This window comes from Heloderma suspectum, chromosome 15 (assembly GCF_057233095.1).
Source record: "Heloderma suspectum isolate Gila_16-S chromosome 15, 16-S_ref, whole genome shotgun sequence".
Classification (NCBI taxonomy): Eukaryota; Metazoa; Chordata; class Lepidosauria; order Squamata; family Helodermatidae; genus Heloderma; species Heloderma suspectum.
In genome coordinates, this window is record NC_139472.1 from 5308764 (window position 1) to 5326370 (window position 17607).

The window sequence follows — 17607 nt, forward strand, 5'->3', positions numbered from 1 at the left end:
TCCAAGCAGTACTTTCATAATTTAATTTTTGTTGTTATTATTGTTAGGGCAGGGGGATTACAGGAATGCATTGATTTAAAACCATTTTTAGGCCACTTTTCCAGAAGCACTCGACGTTACTTCAAAAAGAACAGAGTAGAAGAAAAGAGAGGGAAAGTGGATGGGTGGGTGGGGAAGCTGGGGGTGTGGGGAAGGAAGGAAAAAGAATATAAGCTTAAAAAATTCAAGGCTAATCCCATGGGCACTGGGGGCGGTTAAAAAGTAGTCCCAAAACACAGGGGAAAAGAATACTATGGCAATTTTACATCCTACTCAGCATGAATTGTTATAGCTCTAATTACATCGATAACAGAAAGTTGCTGGCCCTCATGGCTGTATGAAATTGTAAGCTTCATTCCACCGTGTTCTGGTCTAAGATCAAGAGGGCTGAGTAGGGGCCCATAGCAGTGACTGCCTCAACTGGAGGTCAAATGCAGCATAGAAAGGGCTGGAAATGATATGGAGGACTTTGAAGCAGACGTAGAGATGAAGATCCAGATTGCTGAGGTCCAAACCTTCCCAGAAATGACACTTTCAGATCTGCAAATCCTGTTCTTCTAATCCCCAGTATATTTATTTATTTGCTGGGTTTGGTTGTCGTTCTTCGTCACCGACAGAAACACACTCCCTACGTGCTCAGGGACTCTCCTTCAACTGCCCTTGAGTTTGAGCCAGTCAGGCTCCAGACCTCGAAGGGTAGGGCTGCACCTGATGCTCAGTGGGGCAGGGTCAGAGGATGGCCTAGGCCTGACCTCTCGTCTCCCACCCCCAATTGTCCTCCTGCGGCCAGGGGAGAGAGGGAGGGAGAGAGAGAGCATAAACAGGGTGGCTCTTTCTTCTCTCACCTCCCTCTACCCTCTGAAGTGTGAAATTAAAGCACTGATAAACCTCTTTGCCGAGGCCTATTACGTGCCGTCACCTTTCATTATTGGCAGATAAAAAGACAATGAGAAGGAGGGAGAGGGGGGAAAGGAGGGAGAGGGGGCAACGCGTGACAGAACAGTGAAGCCGGCAAGCTTAATGAACCCAGAGGGGAAGCTCTTTCCTCCACCACCACCACCACCACTACCACCACCTTGCTGTGCACACACACGTACACCTGGAGTAGCTTAACTATAGCACTGACACAGGGAAAAGAGCAGCTCAGAGGGGTGCATGGGGGTTGCTAGGCAACAGCAAGAAGTCTTCCGGGTACACCAGGCCTACACAAGCCTCAGGGGCAACAAGTGAGGGGGTGGGAACAAAGGAAAAGGGGGCCTGTTCTGCGGTTCTCCCACGGGGTTGCCGGCTCGGGTCAATTCTCTGCGCAAAAGAATAAACGGACACAAATCTGACGTCCAAAGCTGCGGTGTTCTGAAAGCTGGAGGGGCGCGTTTCAGTCTCCCAGAGTCACCGCCCACTGCTGACTAGAAAGTCACCATTCTTCAACAAAAGAACTTTAAAGGGAGATTTTCAGCATGAACATCCTGAACTAGAATGTATCAGTGAGTTTGAGTCTATTCATGCTGGGCTCAGCCAAGACCAAGGTTCTCCCTCGCACTACACAACTACATAAGTGTAGCAAAGCTAGGGAGATGGCATTATCAGCAACTAGTGCCACTGTTCAGGGCTGAAGTCAACATTTGACATGATGAGATATGCAGCTATCAAGATTTGGCAAGATCTGCTAGCGAACCTGCCTAAGAATGTAATAAAAGTTGTTTCAACTTCATTCATTCACTTCACCAATCAAAGGAGGCGAAAACCTCTGGATTTCAAGGTGAAATTTCGATTCTGACGTTCAAAACTTGAACTTCAGAAACTGAATCTTGAAAACTCAGTAAAATACAGCAATGCTGCAAAACTTTGTTTCAGCTATATGGACGCGGTGCCTTTCAGTAGAGAGATTGTAAAAAGATGAATCGAACTGAACCCTGTTCTATCAGCAGTATAAAACACACGGGCTGTGTCCCCCATGTGTCCCCCAATGCATCGTCACCACCCCGTTGCCTCTCAATGTGCCTATTTTATTGTATTTTTCCTAGAAAAAAAAAGTTTTTAAAAGTCAGTTTGCTGCTGAAATTCGGCATCAAACCCCTATGGAGGCTGAGAATGGACAAATTCAGCTTGAAAACAAGCAAAACTTGTCTATGCTTAGCCCTTGTAGTGGCTATGGAGACTTAGAACGGACAAATTTAGCTTGATTAGGTGGCAAACTGTGAGTTTTAGAAACTTCCTCACCACCACTTTTTGGCATCGCGGTGGCAGCAGTGGGGAGAATGTGTCCTGTAGCAGCTTTGCCATGGGATGGGGTTGGCCACTGGGCTGCCCGACGTTGCCCACCCCTGCTTTACATCTGTCACTAGGAAAGAAGAGAGGGGACTTACCATCCTCACAGGGCCCCGTCCTAGAGATCTCAACATCTTTCTTCTGTTGACAGGCCGCCACTCGGAGCTCGCACAAATTGTCATAGGTGACGCCATTGTTCCCGCACACTCGAGCCAAGGGCTGCTTCTCACAGCGGGGGCAGACACACTGCCCCCCCATGCATTTGGCCCCAAAGGAGCACACCGCAGCCCCACAGGTTTCTAGAGGTGGGACAAGGAATGGGGGGAGTCGTGTTAGATGACAAGGAAACCAATAACAATGGGGCAAACTTAAAACCCAGCGTAAAACTGGAATGGCCTTCAGACTAGTGGAGCAGGGCGGGGGGATTCTCCTTGGCCCAGTAGCTCAAAGATCAAATCTCCTGCCGCTTATGACATCAATGCAGCATGCCCACATTCCCCACCCCCACGCTGCCCAAATACTCAAAAAGTTGACAGGAGCGCCTGATAGGCAAAAACTAGTCCAGGAGAGAGTCCCGCCACCTTTTATTTTGTGGGTGCCCAACCAAGCCCAGTGTCAGTACATAGCACCATTGGACTTTTTTAAAAACATTCAGAGATGAATTAGCACTGATGTACATGGATGGTTAACCATACTATGGATGGTTAATGGCAACCATTTTATTTGCACAGGGCCATTAGGGAAGTGAGCAGAAGAGACAGGGCCTTCTTGGTAGTGGTGGTGTAGCTCTAAAATAGCCTCCTGGTGAAGATCGTCTGGCCACCCTTTGCCTTCTTTTAGAGAGAAACATTTTTATTGCAACAGGCTTCTATACGTTTAGCTCCACTGCTGATTTTAATTTTCAATTAGATTTTTTAATAGACTGCTGCTTTTAAATTGTATCATTTTAAACGTGTATTTTTGTAACAATGAATTTATCTTGTTTCTAATTACATCATCTTCCCCTTGCCATAGGAGTCAAAAGGTGGGATATACATATTAATTTATAATCATATTTGACCACATGTCCTCGCAGCTCATATTTTATCCTACATCAGCATGTGGTAAAATCCCCTTAAGTGCATATTACAGCCTTGTAAGTCCTCGCCTAGTCACCGCAGGTGACAAGAAATTGCATGCAGGTGAGTAAGCAGGCTGGTGGAAGAGGGACGGAGTGCTCAGTCTCTCTTCCATGCCCAGCAAAGAAACCAAGTAGGCTGCCAGAGAAAAGATACCTTCTCCTCCATGCCCAGACTCAAAATACATCAGGCTACTCCTCTGCTAGCCCCCAGCAGGCTGGTAAATATTTTTCCAGGTTAGTCACTTCTGTGGGTTTATTTATAAGGCTGACTTAGAGGGATGATACAGGCAACAAAGCTGTCCCAGTTCTCACTGTGACACAGTTTAGTAATCCATATATGCCAGCCTTCCCATAATTTCCCAACCAGGGTATTATGGGAGATTTAGTTCAACACATCTGGAGGACACCACGTTGCGGGAAGGATGATATACACTTTAACAGTGCAAATCTATGCCCAGTTACTTGGGAGTAAGTCTCACTGCACCCAGTGGGTCTTACTTTTCAGTAAGCTTGCATAGGATTGCAGTGTAAATCTCTTAACCATCTCTAGAACCATCTTCGCTTTGAGTTTTTTAGTCTGCAACTCTGTAAGGGAAGTCCTTGAACAATCAAGCTGCTCCTTATCCAGTGCCAGTGAGGCATATATACAAGTACCCAATCACCCTGAGTTAGCTGCTCATTTCCTTTGGGAAACCATTCCAGAGGCTGCACAAACCTAGCACTGCCCTTAAGGAAAGGGTATACCACTTTAGACTGCAGGTGGGGAGTGTGTGTGTATGCGCGCGCGCACGTGTGTAAGCTCATGTAATGGAATGCTCCATAATACCAAAAATAAATACTTTTAAAATTCCCTGCACACAGAAAACTAGCATGACAGGGAGGAACCATTTTCCTTGACATGCTAGTTTTCTACATGCAGGGATTTGTATTTATTTCCCTTTTTGTGATGGAGGAGTGTTCCATTACATGAGCGGCCTCCCCCTGTCCCACCTGCAATCTGAAATACAGTTGGAAGTGGTACAGCCCAGACACAGGTTGACCACTTCAGGGAGAAGTAGACTGAAGGAGAGGCAGGAACTTACTACAGTCGCCTTGTGCTGCCACCTCAATGTTGGTCTGCTGGGTGCAGGCCCGCACATGGAGTTCGCACTCGTTCCCGTAGGTGTTCCCATCCGTGCCGCAGACTGGTTGAGAGGAGGGGACGCATTCGGTGGGGCACACGCACCTCCCTGTCTCTGCCTCGCAGATGGCTCCGAACTGACACTTCCCACAGCGGTCTGAAAGGAAGGAGAGGGGGGGAAAGACTTATTGGCTGCCTGTTTTCATCTCCCCTTTCCCCAAAGGAGCTTAAGAGGATGTTCATGCTGCTCCCCGGCTCTAGTTTCTCCGCACAACCCTGGGGGGTTGGTTAGAATGAGCGACAGTGACCGGCTCAAGTTCACCCACGGAGCTTCACGGTGGTAATCCAGCACTCTGATGCGAAAATGCTTCCCCTCTCCCATCTCTCTGATCACATGACACTTTGTCAAATCCCAATACCGCCTTCCTGTCTGCTCCTGGGCCCAGCAGAAGCACCTTGGCCTTACCTGCAAAGCCCCTGCGTACCCACCGTCTCCTCCAGCCTCATGTCTTGAAACATCCTGTGACCTTCCCTCCCCCAGCAATGCTACCCAAAGGTCAAAGATTCTGCCCTTTCTCCCCTGCTGCCCTTTATGGAACTGCTTCCCAGAACTCCCTCCTGACTCTCTTCCTTCCTTCCAATCCCTCCTCAAAACTCAATTGCTTTCGGCTAGGGATATATGAGAATTTTGTTTCAGTTTGCAAATCACTGAAAACGCCCCCTTCGCGATCCCAAACGCCAGGGTGAATGGGAGTGCGTGTTCCCCGAAAATGCTCCCACATTCCTGAACTTGCATTTGCAAAATGCCTACTTGGAAAATGAACCACTTCCCCAAAATGCGCAAATTTTGAAAGTGCACAGCTTTCTCAAAATACACTTTTCCTGTGTGAGCAAACCGAAAAACTGGTCACAAGCGAGAGAACAGGAGCAAGCCAAACTGAGTAGATTTCACTGACCTTGAGCATTTATGGTTTTCCCATCCCTATTTATGGCACAACCCTCTAGTTCCCTACCGCAGCCGCCTCCTCCAACCTGGCATGCCTCCAGGTGTGTTGAACTACAACTCACATCATCCCCAGTCCAGTCCTCAATTCCACTGCCCGGGTGTTAGGGTGGAAACTGAGCCGATAGAACCCCAGAGCAGTTCTGATTCTGAGGAGGATCAGCAATCCATGGGAGAGGAACCAGCTCATCCCTCACAGGCACAGCAGCTGGCAGAGATTCCTCCTGCTGGCATCCCTGAGATAGATAGTGACCCTAGCAGTGAGAGAGTGCGGGAATGGGGCTTGCTAGATGCTCGACGCAGACGCAGGGAGCGACGAGCGATGGAGGGCGTGGAAGGGAGGCGTAGCGCCCATTTGGCGCGCAAGCAACGGCCGCGTCCCGTGGGCCCAAGGGAAAGAGGGAGGATCTCTCCCTAGCCCATAAGTTCAGGGTCTGCAAGTGATTCTCCTTCAAACGGGGACCAACTGCCTACCCGGAGCATAGGCTACTCTGCTGTTCATTGCTTAGTCGCTGGTGATTAGCATCTGAAAGAGTCATTAAGTTGTAAAAGGATTAAAGCCTTGAAAAGAATCCTTTCGTCTGTGTCTTGAGTTGGCTATTGGAGTGTACTGAGAGAGGTTGCTAGGGCACTCCTGACACCGGGTTAGGGGGAGAGAGCATTTCAGTGCTGGCCCGTCTCTTTGTTTCTCCCCACAGCTGCTTCCTCCCAGCTCAGCCATTTCCAAGTGTCTTCCAGACTTTCACATGTGTAGGACTATATCTCCCATCATCCAGAGTCAGCATGGCCAACAGCTGTGCTGGCTGGGGGCTGATCGGAGTTCAATCCAGGCACTTCTAGCATTTCAGTTTTTTTAGAGCTGCTGTCTTAAATCTGCTATTGCGTTTTGAATACCTGCACTGCTTTAGTTTTAGTCTATTACATTTTATGTTGTCCTTGCTGTTGCATTTTTGTGGTTTTAATTTTGTGAACCGCCCAGAGAGCTTCAGCTATTGGGCGGTATAAAAATGAAATACATACATACTCGAGGGCGCCAGGTTAGAGAAAGCTGCTCTCCTGTAGCTCAACGCAAGTACGTTTAACTCAAAGGATGGCTCATTCTTCCCGTGTTTACCCCTTGCCTCCTCCCCTCCCTTTCCTTTCCGCTGTTGTTTCCCCTGCGTTGCATTTTAGATTGGAAACTGGGACTTCTCTTCTCGTGTGCCGTAAACCGCTAGGCGCGCTGAAGGCACGATGTAAAGAGCAGCAGGAGTCGGTTCTTTTATTGAAAGGATTTCTATGCCATCCCTTCAGCAGAGCTTCCAGGGTGCTCTGCGCAAACAAGGGAAAATACAAATGAAACACAAACAACCTATTAGAAATCATTAACACGTTAAAACGCATTTAAAAGCGGGGGGAAATTAAAACGTCTTTGCCTGGCGCCGAGCCTAGTGTGTGGGTGCCGGGCAGGCCTCTCTTTCCCAACTCTGCCTGGAGATACCAGGGATTAAACCTGGAGCCTTTTGCATGCTCAGCTGGGACTCTACCACTCTACCTCTGATCCTATTAGGACTGGCCATTTCCTTCTACCAAGTCAGGTCCTTGGACAACCTAGCCCAGTATTGTCTACACTGAGCAGCGGCAGCTCTCTAAGATTTCAGGCAGGAATTTTTCCAGCCCTGCCTGGAGATCCCAGGAATTGAACCCGGGACCCCATCAGGTGCTTTGACACCCAGCTGTGATAGCTACCAATGAGCTACGGTCCCTCTCCCCCTCTAGGCAATACTGGATTAGATGGACAAATAGTCTCACCGAGTATAAGGCAGCTTCCTGTGTTCCAATGCTGCAGAGGAGGCAGAAATCCAACTAGTGCAGTTTCCCCTATCCCTACATCTTGGTCTTGGGGAAAACTGGATTTGTTGGATTTCTACCTCTTATGCCACTGTTAACGAACAGAGTCCCTCTCTAGGATGTGTGCAGGGGGGAGAGGAGGGGAGGTAGTAAGCCATCCTTCCCCAACCTGGTGCCACTCGGATATCTTGGACTGCAACTCCCATAATTCCCAGCCAGCTATTGGCCATCTGGGGTCCAATCCTCCCCCCCCCGACCCTCCCCTTGCAGGTGGCACTCTCGCTGTGGCAGCAAAAACAACAACAACTTGAAAACAAACTAAACTTGACCTTAGTCAGCCTCTGTAGCTGTTTGCTGCTGAATTCCCACCACCACTTTGTGGGGAGACAGGGGGCAGTGGGGGCTGCACTGCAGGACACGTTGCCCATCCCTGTTTTGTTGTTGTTGTTGTTATTATTACAACATTTATATCCCGCCTTTTTCCTTCTTGCAGGAACCCAAGGTGGCTTACATGGTCCTCCCCCTCTCCATTTTATCCTCACAACGACAGCCCTGTGAGGTAGGCTAGGCTGAACATCCGTGACAAAGTCACCCAGTGAACTTCATGGCAGGGTGGGGACTAGGACCTGGGCCTCCCCAGTCCTAGCCCGACACTCTAACCACTACACCACGCTGGCTGTCAATCAATGGAGCTGCCGTGCCTTGAACCCAGGACCTTCTGTACACAAAGCAGGAGCTCTGCCCCTGAGTTACAGTCCCTCCAGCTCAGTGTTGTGACAATAAACGGGCAGAGGGCAAAGCGCTACCCACGAAGGATGCGACCCTTCCGCAGCATCTTTCAACGCCTCTGGTTGACCCTGAGCGTCGCCTTGGCTGCGGATGCAATATGGTAATGGGAGACTCGGGAGAGCGTCTCTTTGTCGTCGGCATCCTAATGAACTGTCAGGGTGGTCGTAAAATCCTGCCGCAATCTCCCCTCTCGCTTGCATGGACATCGCTGAGCCCCGTTCAGCAAAGCTCACGCAGAGGGAGACTGACCCCGAGGAAGGGGAGGAGAGGGAGGCGGGAGGTGGCCACAGCTGAGCGCCTCGCCGCTGCACGCTTCCAGAGGGGTGATGGGAGTGCGGGTGCGGGTGCAATTATAAAGCAATAGAAGCCGTGGGCTCCTCTCAGCAGGGGAGCGCCACCGCAAGCCAGCGTTTCCAAGGGTCCGTCCAGATGTACTGAAGGGAATTTGAAAGCTCGTGCTTCTCGTGGACTTTCAGCTTCTCTGGGGGTGCCTGCCGTTGCAGCGGGTCTGTCTGACCCATTTGATAGACCTCCTTTCCCTTTGCCAGCTCAGAGACCAGAAAAATGGCAGAGGGGGCTGTCAAAGCTACAGTTCATGGCAGATGGGTTGGGTTCAGCGTGTGGGTCAGGAGCAGAGATGGCTCTGAGACTCATATTTCCTGGCTTGGAAATACAAGTCTCGAGAGGGAGCTCTTAATGCTCACCACAAATACAAAGATCGATTCGGATCGGCTCAGGTGAAGCAGACTATTTCACCATTGTTGTGTGGGGGGATAGGCTGGCTTAATTGGCTTTGAGCCCAGGGCCCGCTTGCCCATCACTAGTCGAAAGCACGCCCTGGTTACCCTGATGAGAAGTTGCCATTCCTGAAGGCTGTACAGAGGGAGATGAGAGGGGAAGCAGGGCCTTTCCACCAGCCCTGCTGAAAGACTATTATGTTTTTTTCCTCTTCCCTCCCCATCCCTCTTTCCTTGACTGTCATGCCTCTTTATAGACTGTAAGCCTGTGGGCAGGCGTCTTCCCTTCACATGGTCAGGGCTGAGTCATAGGCTCATGAGAACGTGCAGTTTTTTGCCAGTTCAAAATGCACACTTCTCCCAGTCGTGTGAAAAGAAAATCAGGCCGCAAAGGAGAACAGGAGCAAGACAAACGGAGCTCAAAAGTGGAGTTCAGAGAATCTCAGCAAACTCGAACATCACTGGTCCTCCCATCCCTGCTAGATAGGCCTTTGGTCTGATCCAGCAGGGCTCGTCTTACTTTCTGGCCTCAAGCGCTGGGGACAACAGCTTGTTGCAAGCACATTGCATCCGGCACTGTTGGTCACAGAATGCTGGACTAGATGGATTTTTGTTCTGATCTAGCAAAGCAATTGTTAACCACCAGCAGCCATTTCCCCCCCACACACACATACACACACACCTTGGCATTAAGCAGCTTGCTGCAGCCACCATTCAAGAACATCGTCCAGAAAGTGCTTTCAGGATAGAGCACAGCGTCCGTGCCGGACCCATTCGATCCATGCCAGAGGGTGATGAACACTTTGTGTCTCTCTAAACAGGCACTACAACCCCGCAGGCTCCTTTCTCTGATTTTAATAGCTTCTCCCTTCCTGGGAGCGGATGTATTTACAACATGACACCAATAATTCACAGCGCCTGCCTCTTCCTTCTTCCCCATCTCCTCAAGCAAATGTGCGTTCGCAGCATGGGGCGGGTGGGCAGGGAGGGAGGAAAAGGGGGGCGACAAGGTAATTCATCTTCATAATTCACTCGCCAAATCGTAGTTCTTTTAGCACACAGAGAAAGATGGGAAGACGAGGTCGTCCAACTGTTCCTTTGTGATGTCTCCAACTGGAGCTCCGCTTTGGAGTTTCACTGTAGAGGAACGGTGGGAGCACGAAATTGCCCCCTGCAAGCTTGCCCCTTGAAATGGCATAAGGCAGGGGGCAGAACCTCAGCCCTGGGGGCCAAATCTGCCCACCTAGGGACCCTGGATGGCCACACCCCCTTCTCCTGACCCCACCCTCTTCCCCCTGACCACCAATTATTTGGTGGTTTCCTGGCTTTTATATGCAGGTTTTTCCCCCCATTCTAAAAAGGTGCATATTTTGGCTTAAAGCTCTTCCTTCCAGCATCAGCACAGGCATTTCAACCTTTCAGAACAGGGGAAAAACTGCACAACGCCCAGGAAACCAACAAATGAGTGCTGCTTGGGGGAAAGGGCGTGGCCCTCTGGGATCGCAAGCAGGCCAGGCTCGGCCCCTGAGCTGGAAGTTCTCCACCCCTGGTGCAGACAGTGCTGAACTAGATGGAGACAGGTCTGACTCCTATAAGGCAGCTTCCTAAGTTCCCAAGTTGACACCATTCCAACGTTCACAGAGCGACACTGCCGCAAACTTCGGCCCAGATGCTCTGGCGTGCGGCTCCTGTACGTTTCCACAGGGGCTTGTGCGCGAGCTGCCCCCAGTGAATTGTGCCCGGCATCTTAACCCGCACTCTCCGCCCTTCCTGCCAATTTAATTACAGCCTGAAATTGGCAGTGTGCAGCCGGCTGCTGCGCCCCAGTGTACCGGGGCACCGCTCAAATGTGTGCTCTTGGCACAAGACCCAACGCCATCCCGATCTCCCCGCCTTCCCCCACGCATACAGCATGCTTGGGAAACAGCCCACAGGAAGTCAGTTCAGCCGCTCAGCATCACTCGGACAGCAGTGGGAAAAGAACATTGCCCGACATTGCCCAAGGATTTGATTTCACCTGAAATCCAGCTTGGCTGTTAAGTAACCACAGCCGCTTTGACTAACAGCAGGAAGAAAGCCGTCCTGTAGCCTCTGCTCGCAGTACCCCGGCTTTGTTCTCTCTCCCTCTACACACACACACACACACACACACCGCCATACTTCCCGTTACCCAAGAATTTCGTGCCATGTGTTTATTGGATGCAGGAGGCTGCAAATGCAAACAGTTAAGCCAAGAGAGACTGTTTCTGCCAAGAGAGAGTTCCGAGGCAGGCAGATAGGCAGAGGGCACGGCTCAGCTGCAGAGACCCTGCTTTTCATGCAGAAGGTCACAGGTTCAATCCCCAGTTTCTCCAGGTAGGGCTGGAAAAAAAGGTGCCTGAAACTCTGGAGAGTTGCCAGCAGTGTCGACAATACTGGGCTAGATGGATTCCCGGCCTGACTCAGTATAAAGCAGGTTCTGGTGTTCCCTTTCTGCACTTCTCCCCACAGCCAAACTGTTCAAATGAGCACAGCATTTCACTTCCAGAGGGTTGTGAACATAGGAAGCTGCCTTACGCTGTGTCGGGCTATTGGTCCGTCAAGATTGGTGTTGCCTACACCAGGAGGTGTTGAACTTCTTTCAGCCCAAAATCCAAATTCCATTCCAGCGGAGCTCTTGGAGGGGCCTCATCCTGGTGGGGGGCAGAGCAAAATAACCCACCCTTCTGCAAAGTCTTAGGCGCCCAGCCCCTAAGTCACCATACCTCCCTGCAACTAAGCCTAATACAGAGAAATTAATTGAGTGAATATTCTTCCTCTGTTTATGCTCATCTCCATCTTTTCCCCCCACTCCCATGATTAAATTTAGATTGTAAGCTCCTTGGGGCAATGATCTGTCATCTTCTTGTTAAATGTAAATCACCACACGCATGGATGGTGTTGTATCAATTATGGATAGGAACTGGGGACCCAAACAGAGCCTGTGAAACTCCTTAGCCTTATGTTTGATGTCCCTGACATATCGTATATCAGGCAGGGATGGGTGAATGAGCTATGTTTGAGATCGCCAATATCCTCCAATATTGTTTTTCCACTAGTCTCGAAACAATTCCCCTTCATGTTTGTGATCGCTGCTCGCTGTGTGTGAACAGGAAACCTGTGCAAATCAAGCAGCGATCGAATGGGAGATTTGCTCAAGTTTCCACAAGTTTCTGCATATTTTGAAATTTGCGCAACTTTCCTCCATAGACTAAAGCGGGGCTGATTCAGTCCGTGGAGGAAATTTGTTCAAATTAGGAAATTTGTGCAAATCAAACTGGGAATCGGGGAATAGAGGAATGCAAGCACGTGTTTGATAATCTGCTAATGTTTTTGGCGGACAGGTGCTCAAGCTGACATTCAGTTTCGAACAGGGCACGCTCGCATGTTTTGCGAGCAAAAACAAAATTCTCATACTTCCCTAATATTTAGGTGGGATCACTTCGATCTTGTGTGGTGTAATGGTTAGAGCATCAGACTAGGACTGCAGAGACCCAGGTTCAAATCCCCACTTGGCCACAAAGCTCGCTAACTGACGTCGTGCCAGTCATGATCTCCCAGCTTAACCTATCCCACAGGGTGGTTTTTAGAGGAGAACCAGGTAAGCTGCCTTGAGCTCCTTGGAGGAAAGGAGACGCATACATGTAATAACAATAACAACAACAACACAATCACCACCAACAAAATACTGTATAATACTTAAAACTGGAATCCCTGTGATCCACAGATGAATTTAAAATTTACAAAGCAAAGAGAGCTTGTTTGGGAAATAAGTCTCCAAATAATAAATATTACATCCCTTTCCTGCCTTTCCCATCAAGGAGCTTATGATGTGTACGTGGTTCTCCATGGATTTCTTCGGCCTTAATCTGACACTCTAACTAGTGTACCACGCTGGCTCAACACTTAAAACATGTATTCAGAGCTGTCTGACAGTGAAACCGACTGCCTTGGGAGTGGGGCCGGCCCTACCATTAGGTAGAGTTCGGCATTTGGCTCAGACGGCAGATGCTGGGAGGCAGCAGCAAGGTGTAGGAGGAGAGAGCTGTGGGCCATGCATCCTGCTCTGTGCCCCCCAAGCTAGCCTGCTGCCTTCAAGTGCAGTGGGGGGCATCACCCGGCAGTCCAGTTGGCTTTTATACATGCAAAGGGATTGGCATCATCTTCTTCTTCACCTCAGACAGCAAAATGTCTTGGCCTGGCCCTGCTGAAGGCAGGGTGGGGGCTCTCCTTCACTTATGATATTTAATCAGAGGCGGAATGGCCATCTGCTCAGGGATACTATAAGCTACAAGATTCCTGCACCCAGCAGTGGGTTGGACTACATGACCTCCAAAGCTCCTTCCAACTTTTTAAATTTCATTGTTTTTACATTTATTATTACATTTATGTCCTGGCTTTTTCCCACTTGCAAGGAAATCAAGGACCATGGCTCCCATGGTCTTCCTCTCCTCTCCATTTTATCTTTACAACAACACTGAGAATCAGTGACCGGCCCAAAGTCACCTAGTGAGCTTCACAACCAAGTGGGGACTAGAGCCCATGACTCCCAAGTCCCAGTCCAACACTCTAACCACTACACCACGCTGGCTCTCAGCTTCATGGTTCTACGCGGTATCAGGACGTAAGGCCTTTCTGAATCAGACCAATGAGCACCTGGCCCAGCATGCTTTGCAAAAGCAATCCAGAAACCAGCAGGCACTACCAGAGATCAGAAAGAGGTCCACCAGTGGGCCACTATCAACCTTTTATCCACCCCCGTGGTACAGAAATCCACCCGTTCATCGACTCACCACAAGCACCCTTGTGCTTCACCCGGATCTCTTTCCTGAGGGCGCAAGCCATGGCGTCCAGCTCGCAGGGGTTGCCGTACGTGAGGCCATCGCTGCCGCAGACCGGGTCGTAGACACTCTGGCACACTTGCTGACATTCACACACAGCCTCCTGGTTCTTCACCACGCAGGTCGCCCCAAACGTGCACTCGACGCTCAGGCAGGGACTAGGTGTGCCAAGATCTGAGGGGGTGAGGGAAGTGGGTAGAGGAAGCAGAGGTGTCAGCATGAGCTAGGATCCATCTGTAGCAAGCGTGCTTCCACCCCACACCTGGGTCCCTGCATATCCCCCAACTGTATGGATCAAACTACCAGAATGTATCATCAAAGCTTCTACGCAGGGATGTCCGTCGCCGGGAAATCCAGCCCAACTCAGCTTGCATTTGTGAGCCAAGCCGCAGTTTTTCTCCCAAAATCCAGGGACTTTTCCGTATTTTTGTTAATGTGTGGAAATAGACATTTGCACATATTGCAGCCGCAATTGAAACAGGTTATGCAAATCATGGCCGAAATGTGCACAAATTACACAAATTGCACCTGCAATTTGTGCAAATGTCTATTTCCGCAAATTAAAAAAAAAATCAGAAAATCTGATTGCTGGCTCAACTCCTTGCAGACAGAGTCTGGCCAGCTAGTGGAAGATGAGCCAAAGTCTGAGGATGGGAAGCCAATGAAAGTTCATTGAGCTCCACCCCACAACCAGATTCCTCTGATATCCTTAATTATATGAGTGCATGTTCCAGTTATCGAACTATATGTATCAATTGTTGATGTGACTTGATTTTAACTATTACTGGAGCTTATTAGCCAATTGCACTCCACCTCAAGCAAAGCCCGCTTCAAAATGGTCTCTGCATGTTCAGTGAATATGTGGAAGGGGGAAGTAGTGCCTGTCTGCCCCATCCTCAGCGTCAACGTGACCCTCACCCCGGTGTCTACATATTTGTGGACGCTAGGGGGAACTGACTGTGTGGGGCTCCCAAGTGTATGGAGTGGAGGACCACAGGCGTGAACACACATAAGTTCCCTCTTCAGACTTGTTGTGAGATGTGTGGAAGTCAGAGGGCGGAGCTGGCAGGACACTGGGGGAGTGGCCAGGGATGGGGCTTCGCTCTGCCCTCCATACATTCAGTGAACACATGGCCTGGGTGTGCTGGGTTCCAGAGTTCCTTCAGGGGCTTTGGTAGAGATGGATAGATCCATTTCTGACCCAAACCTTCTGGAGTGAAACCAAAGCACTTCTCCTCCTCCTCCACTGAATCACACAACACTGCTCCTTCTTACTTGGGAAGCAGGCTGTTTGCCAGGGCAGGTATCCTGAATCCCTCTATTTGGGGAGTGAAACCATTTGTGGGAATACAGGGCTAGTCCAAATGTCAAAAAGTGCTTCCTTGATTTGTAAAGGAAAGATGTACTTTGAAATTCACATTTGCAAAATGCATGGGCAGGGCATGTGGCTAGACCTCATGGAGGTGGCTTGTTTGTTTTGCTTGGCTGCTATGAGGTCTGTGGTTTGTGTAAGGGAAAACAACCTGTTCTTTGTTCACAGGTGGAACTTTCCCTAGCTTGGAGAGGGCAAAGGGCAAGAGAAAGGAGCAATGACGCCTCCCCCAATAACCCAAATTCTCTCCCCTGGTGGAAGAAGTATTTAAGGCAGCATCTTTCATGAGTCCTGACACCCTCCTGTACTGTACTCTTTCACCCTTTCCCGTGATGCATCTGAACCAGCTTCGGCCATGATGCAACTATGGGAACCAACACAGCCTAGGAACTAGAAATCTAGACATGGGTTTAGGATTCCTGGCTCCAGATCCCCAGCTCTTCCAAGGGCCCATTATGGGTCCTTAGCCAAGTCATTCCCAGTATGCAGAGAGGACAACTGAGGCTCAACTGAAACCTACTCCAAAGGTGCGGTGTGGCCAGTGGACACAATTCCACTCCCTCTCGGGCATTTAGCGGACCTGAGGGACTACGTGCGTGTGCGCGTGCGTGCGTGCACAGACCTTATCTCTCAGCCAATAGAGGCTGGTGGCTCCAATGTCACTGGGGCTGTGAATCCATTCTGCGTTTCAGTCAGAACCAGCCAGAACTCCAAAGGAGCTATCCAAGGTGCTAAACCTATTTTGGAGATAGGGCTCAGCATATTGGATAGCTCCTTTAGCGTTCTGGCTGGTTCTGGCCCAGAATGCATTCACAGTCCCAACGAAATTGGAGCCACCAGCCTCCACTGTTCTCAGCCTAACAGGGTTGTTGTGAGGATAAAAGTGTGGGTGAAAGAGCACTCCACACAGCCTTGGATGATGAGCAGACCAAATATCTACTAAATAAATAAATGTATATCTTGCACTCCACAAATGTTTTCCCATCTATCCACATTTTTCTCCAGCTTTATCTCCAGCCCTGCTCTTGCCTGGTCTCTGACTCCTCGGGGGAGGCTCTCCTCCATCCCCACCATGAGCATCAATGCCTCCCTGTCCATTTATGAGGCAGCCCAAGGGCAAGCCATCCCCTCAGCAGAATCTGTCCCTTAATGGGGCTCCTTTATCAACATCACCTGGGCAGGTATGACCCTCCTGCCTCCGTCCCAAACTCCCTCTTTGGGCATCTAAATAAACAGGATGAGGGTACAGAGAAATCCCACCATGGATGCCTACTGTCAAAACCATTGGTATTATGAGGGGTGGGGAGAATATGGGGATCGTCGCCCCCAAATTTAGAAGTAAGAGGGGGACAAAATAGGAGTCTCTTCATCCGCCTGGGGAGCACAAGGCTACCACATGCTCACTAAACGTACTTGGAGAAGAAAGTTCTGCAGCAGCTTTCTTGGCTTCAAAATGGCTGCCTGTGTGATTTTATTTTTTTAAGGGGGAAAAGGAGAGTGGCCGCCATTCCTGAGAAAGAACTTAACCCAGGGTTTCCCAAGCTGGTGCCCTCCAGATGATTTGGACTTCAACTCCCATCACCCCCTGTCAGCACGGCCAATGTTCAGGAATGCTGGCAATTGTAGACCAAAATACGTGGAGGACACCAGCTTGGAAGAGGCTGATTTAGCCCATGTTAATGGAAGGGAAACATCTATTGGCTTGTATATATTGTTCTCCGAAACCGACATGGTTGTTTGGTTTGCTCTGGAGTATATACAGATATTTAAACAGATATTGTGTCAAGGCAGTGGAGGCTGGTGGCACCGATATCAGTGTGAATCTACTCTGAGTTTCAGTCAGAACTCTAAAGGAGCATTGGGAGGTGCTGAACCCTTTCCCCAAAGTAGGTTCAGCACCTTGGATAGCTCTTTTAGAGTTCTGGCTGGTTCTGATTAAAACCCAGAGCCCATTCACAGCCACAAGCCTCCACTGCATCAAAGGAAACCAAATCCGTTGGCATGAACAGCAAAGTGCGCAGACCTGTACAAATTATGCCAATCAAGCAAACATGTGTTTGTATGTATATACATCCACAAGTTTCAAAATGTATGTTTATTTCTGCTAGTCGCACAGCGCTGCAAGGAGTTGCAGGCCCTCCCAATACTCGAAGAAATAATAATACAATAAAAAAATATCCTGCCCTTCCTCCAAGGAGTTCAGAGAGTCATATATAGTTCATCTCCCCACTTTTACCCTTACAACAATCCAATGAAAGAGGCTAGGCTGAGAGAGCATGGCTGGCCCAAAGACATGCAGTGAGATTTGTGGCTTCAGGGGGCTTTGCACCCTGATCTCCTCAGGGATCCTACTCAGCCCCATGCCCAGCTTCTGTGACATCACACAGCATTTCCCACACATTTCATGTGGGCTAGAAACTTTGTTTAAGTAATAAGTGATAGCGGTGATGATGATGATAATAGACTGTGA

General features: G+C 49.5%; 1 protein-coding gene across 1 annotated transcript in view; it reads right to left on the reverse strand.

Moving 5' to 3' along the window:
* The window catches only part of AGRN (agrin), a 306032-nt gene that overhangs the window by 77633 nt on the left and 210792 nt on the right, over positions 1 to 17607 (reverse strand). The window contains exons 8-10 of the mRNA XM_084822037.1: positions 13718 to 13939; positions 4510 to 4704; positions 2406 to 2606 (exon numbers count right to left, since the gene is read on the reverse strand). Coding sequence (XP_084678163.1) covers positions 2406 to 2606; positions 4510 to 4704; positions 13718 to 13939 — 618 coding nt within the window. The remainder of the gene's footprint in view (positions 1 to 2405; positions 2607 to 4509; positions 4705 to 13717; positions 13940 to 17607) is intronic.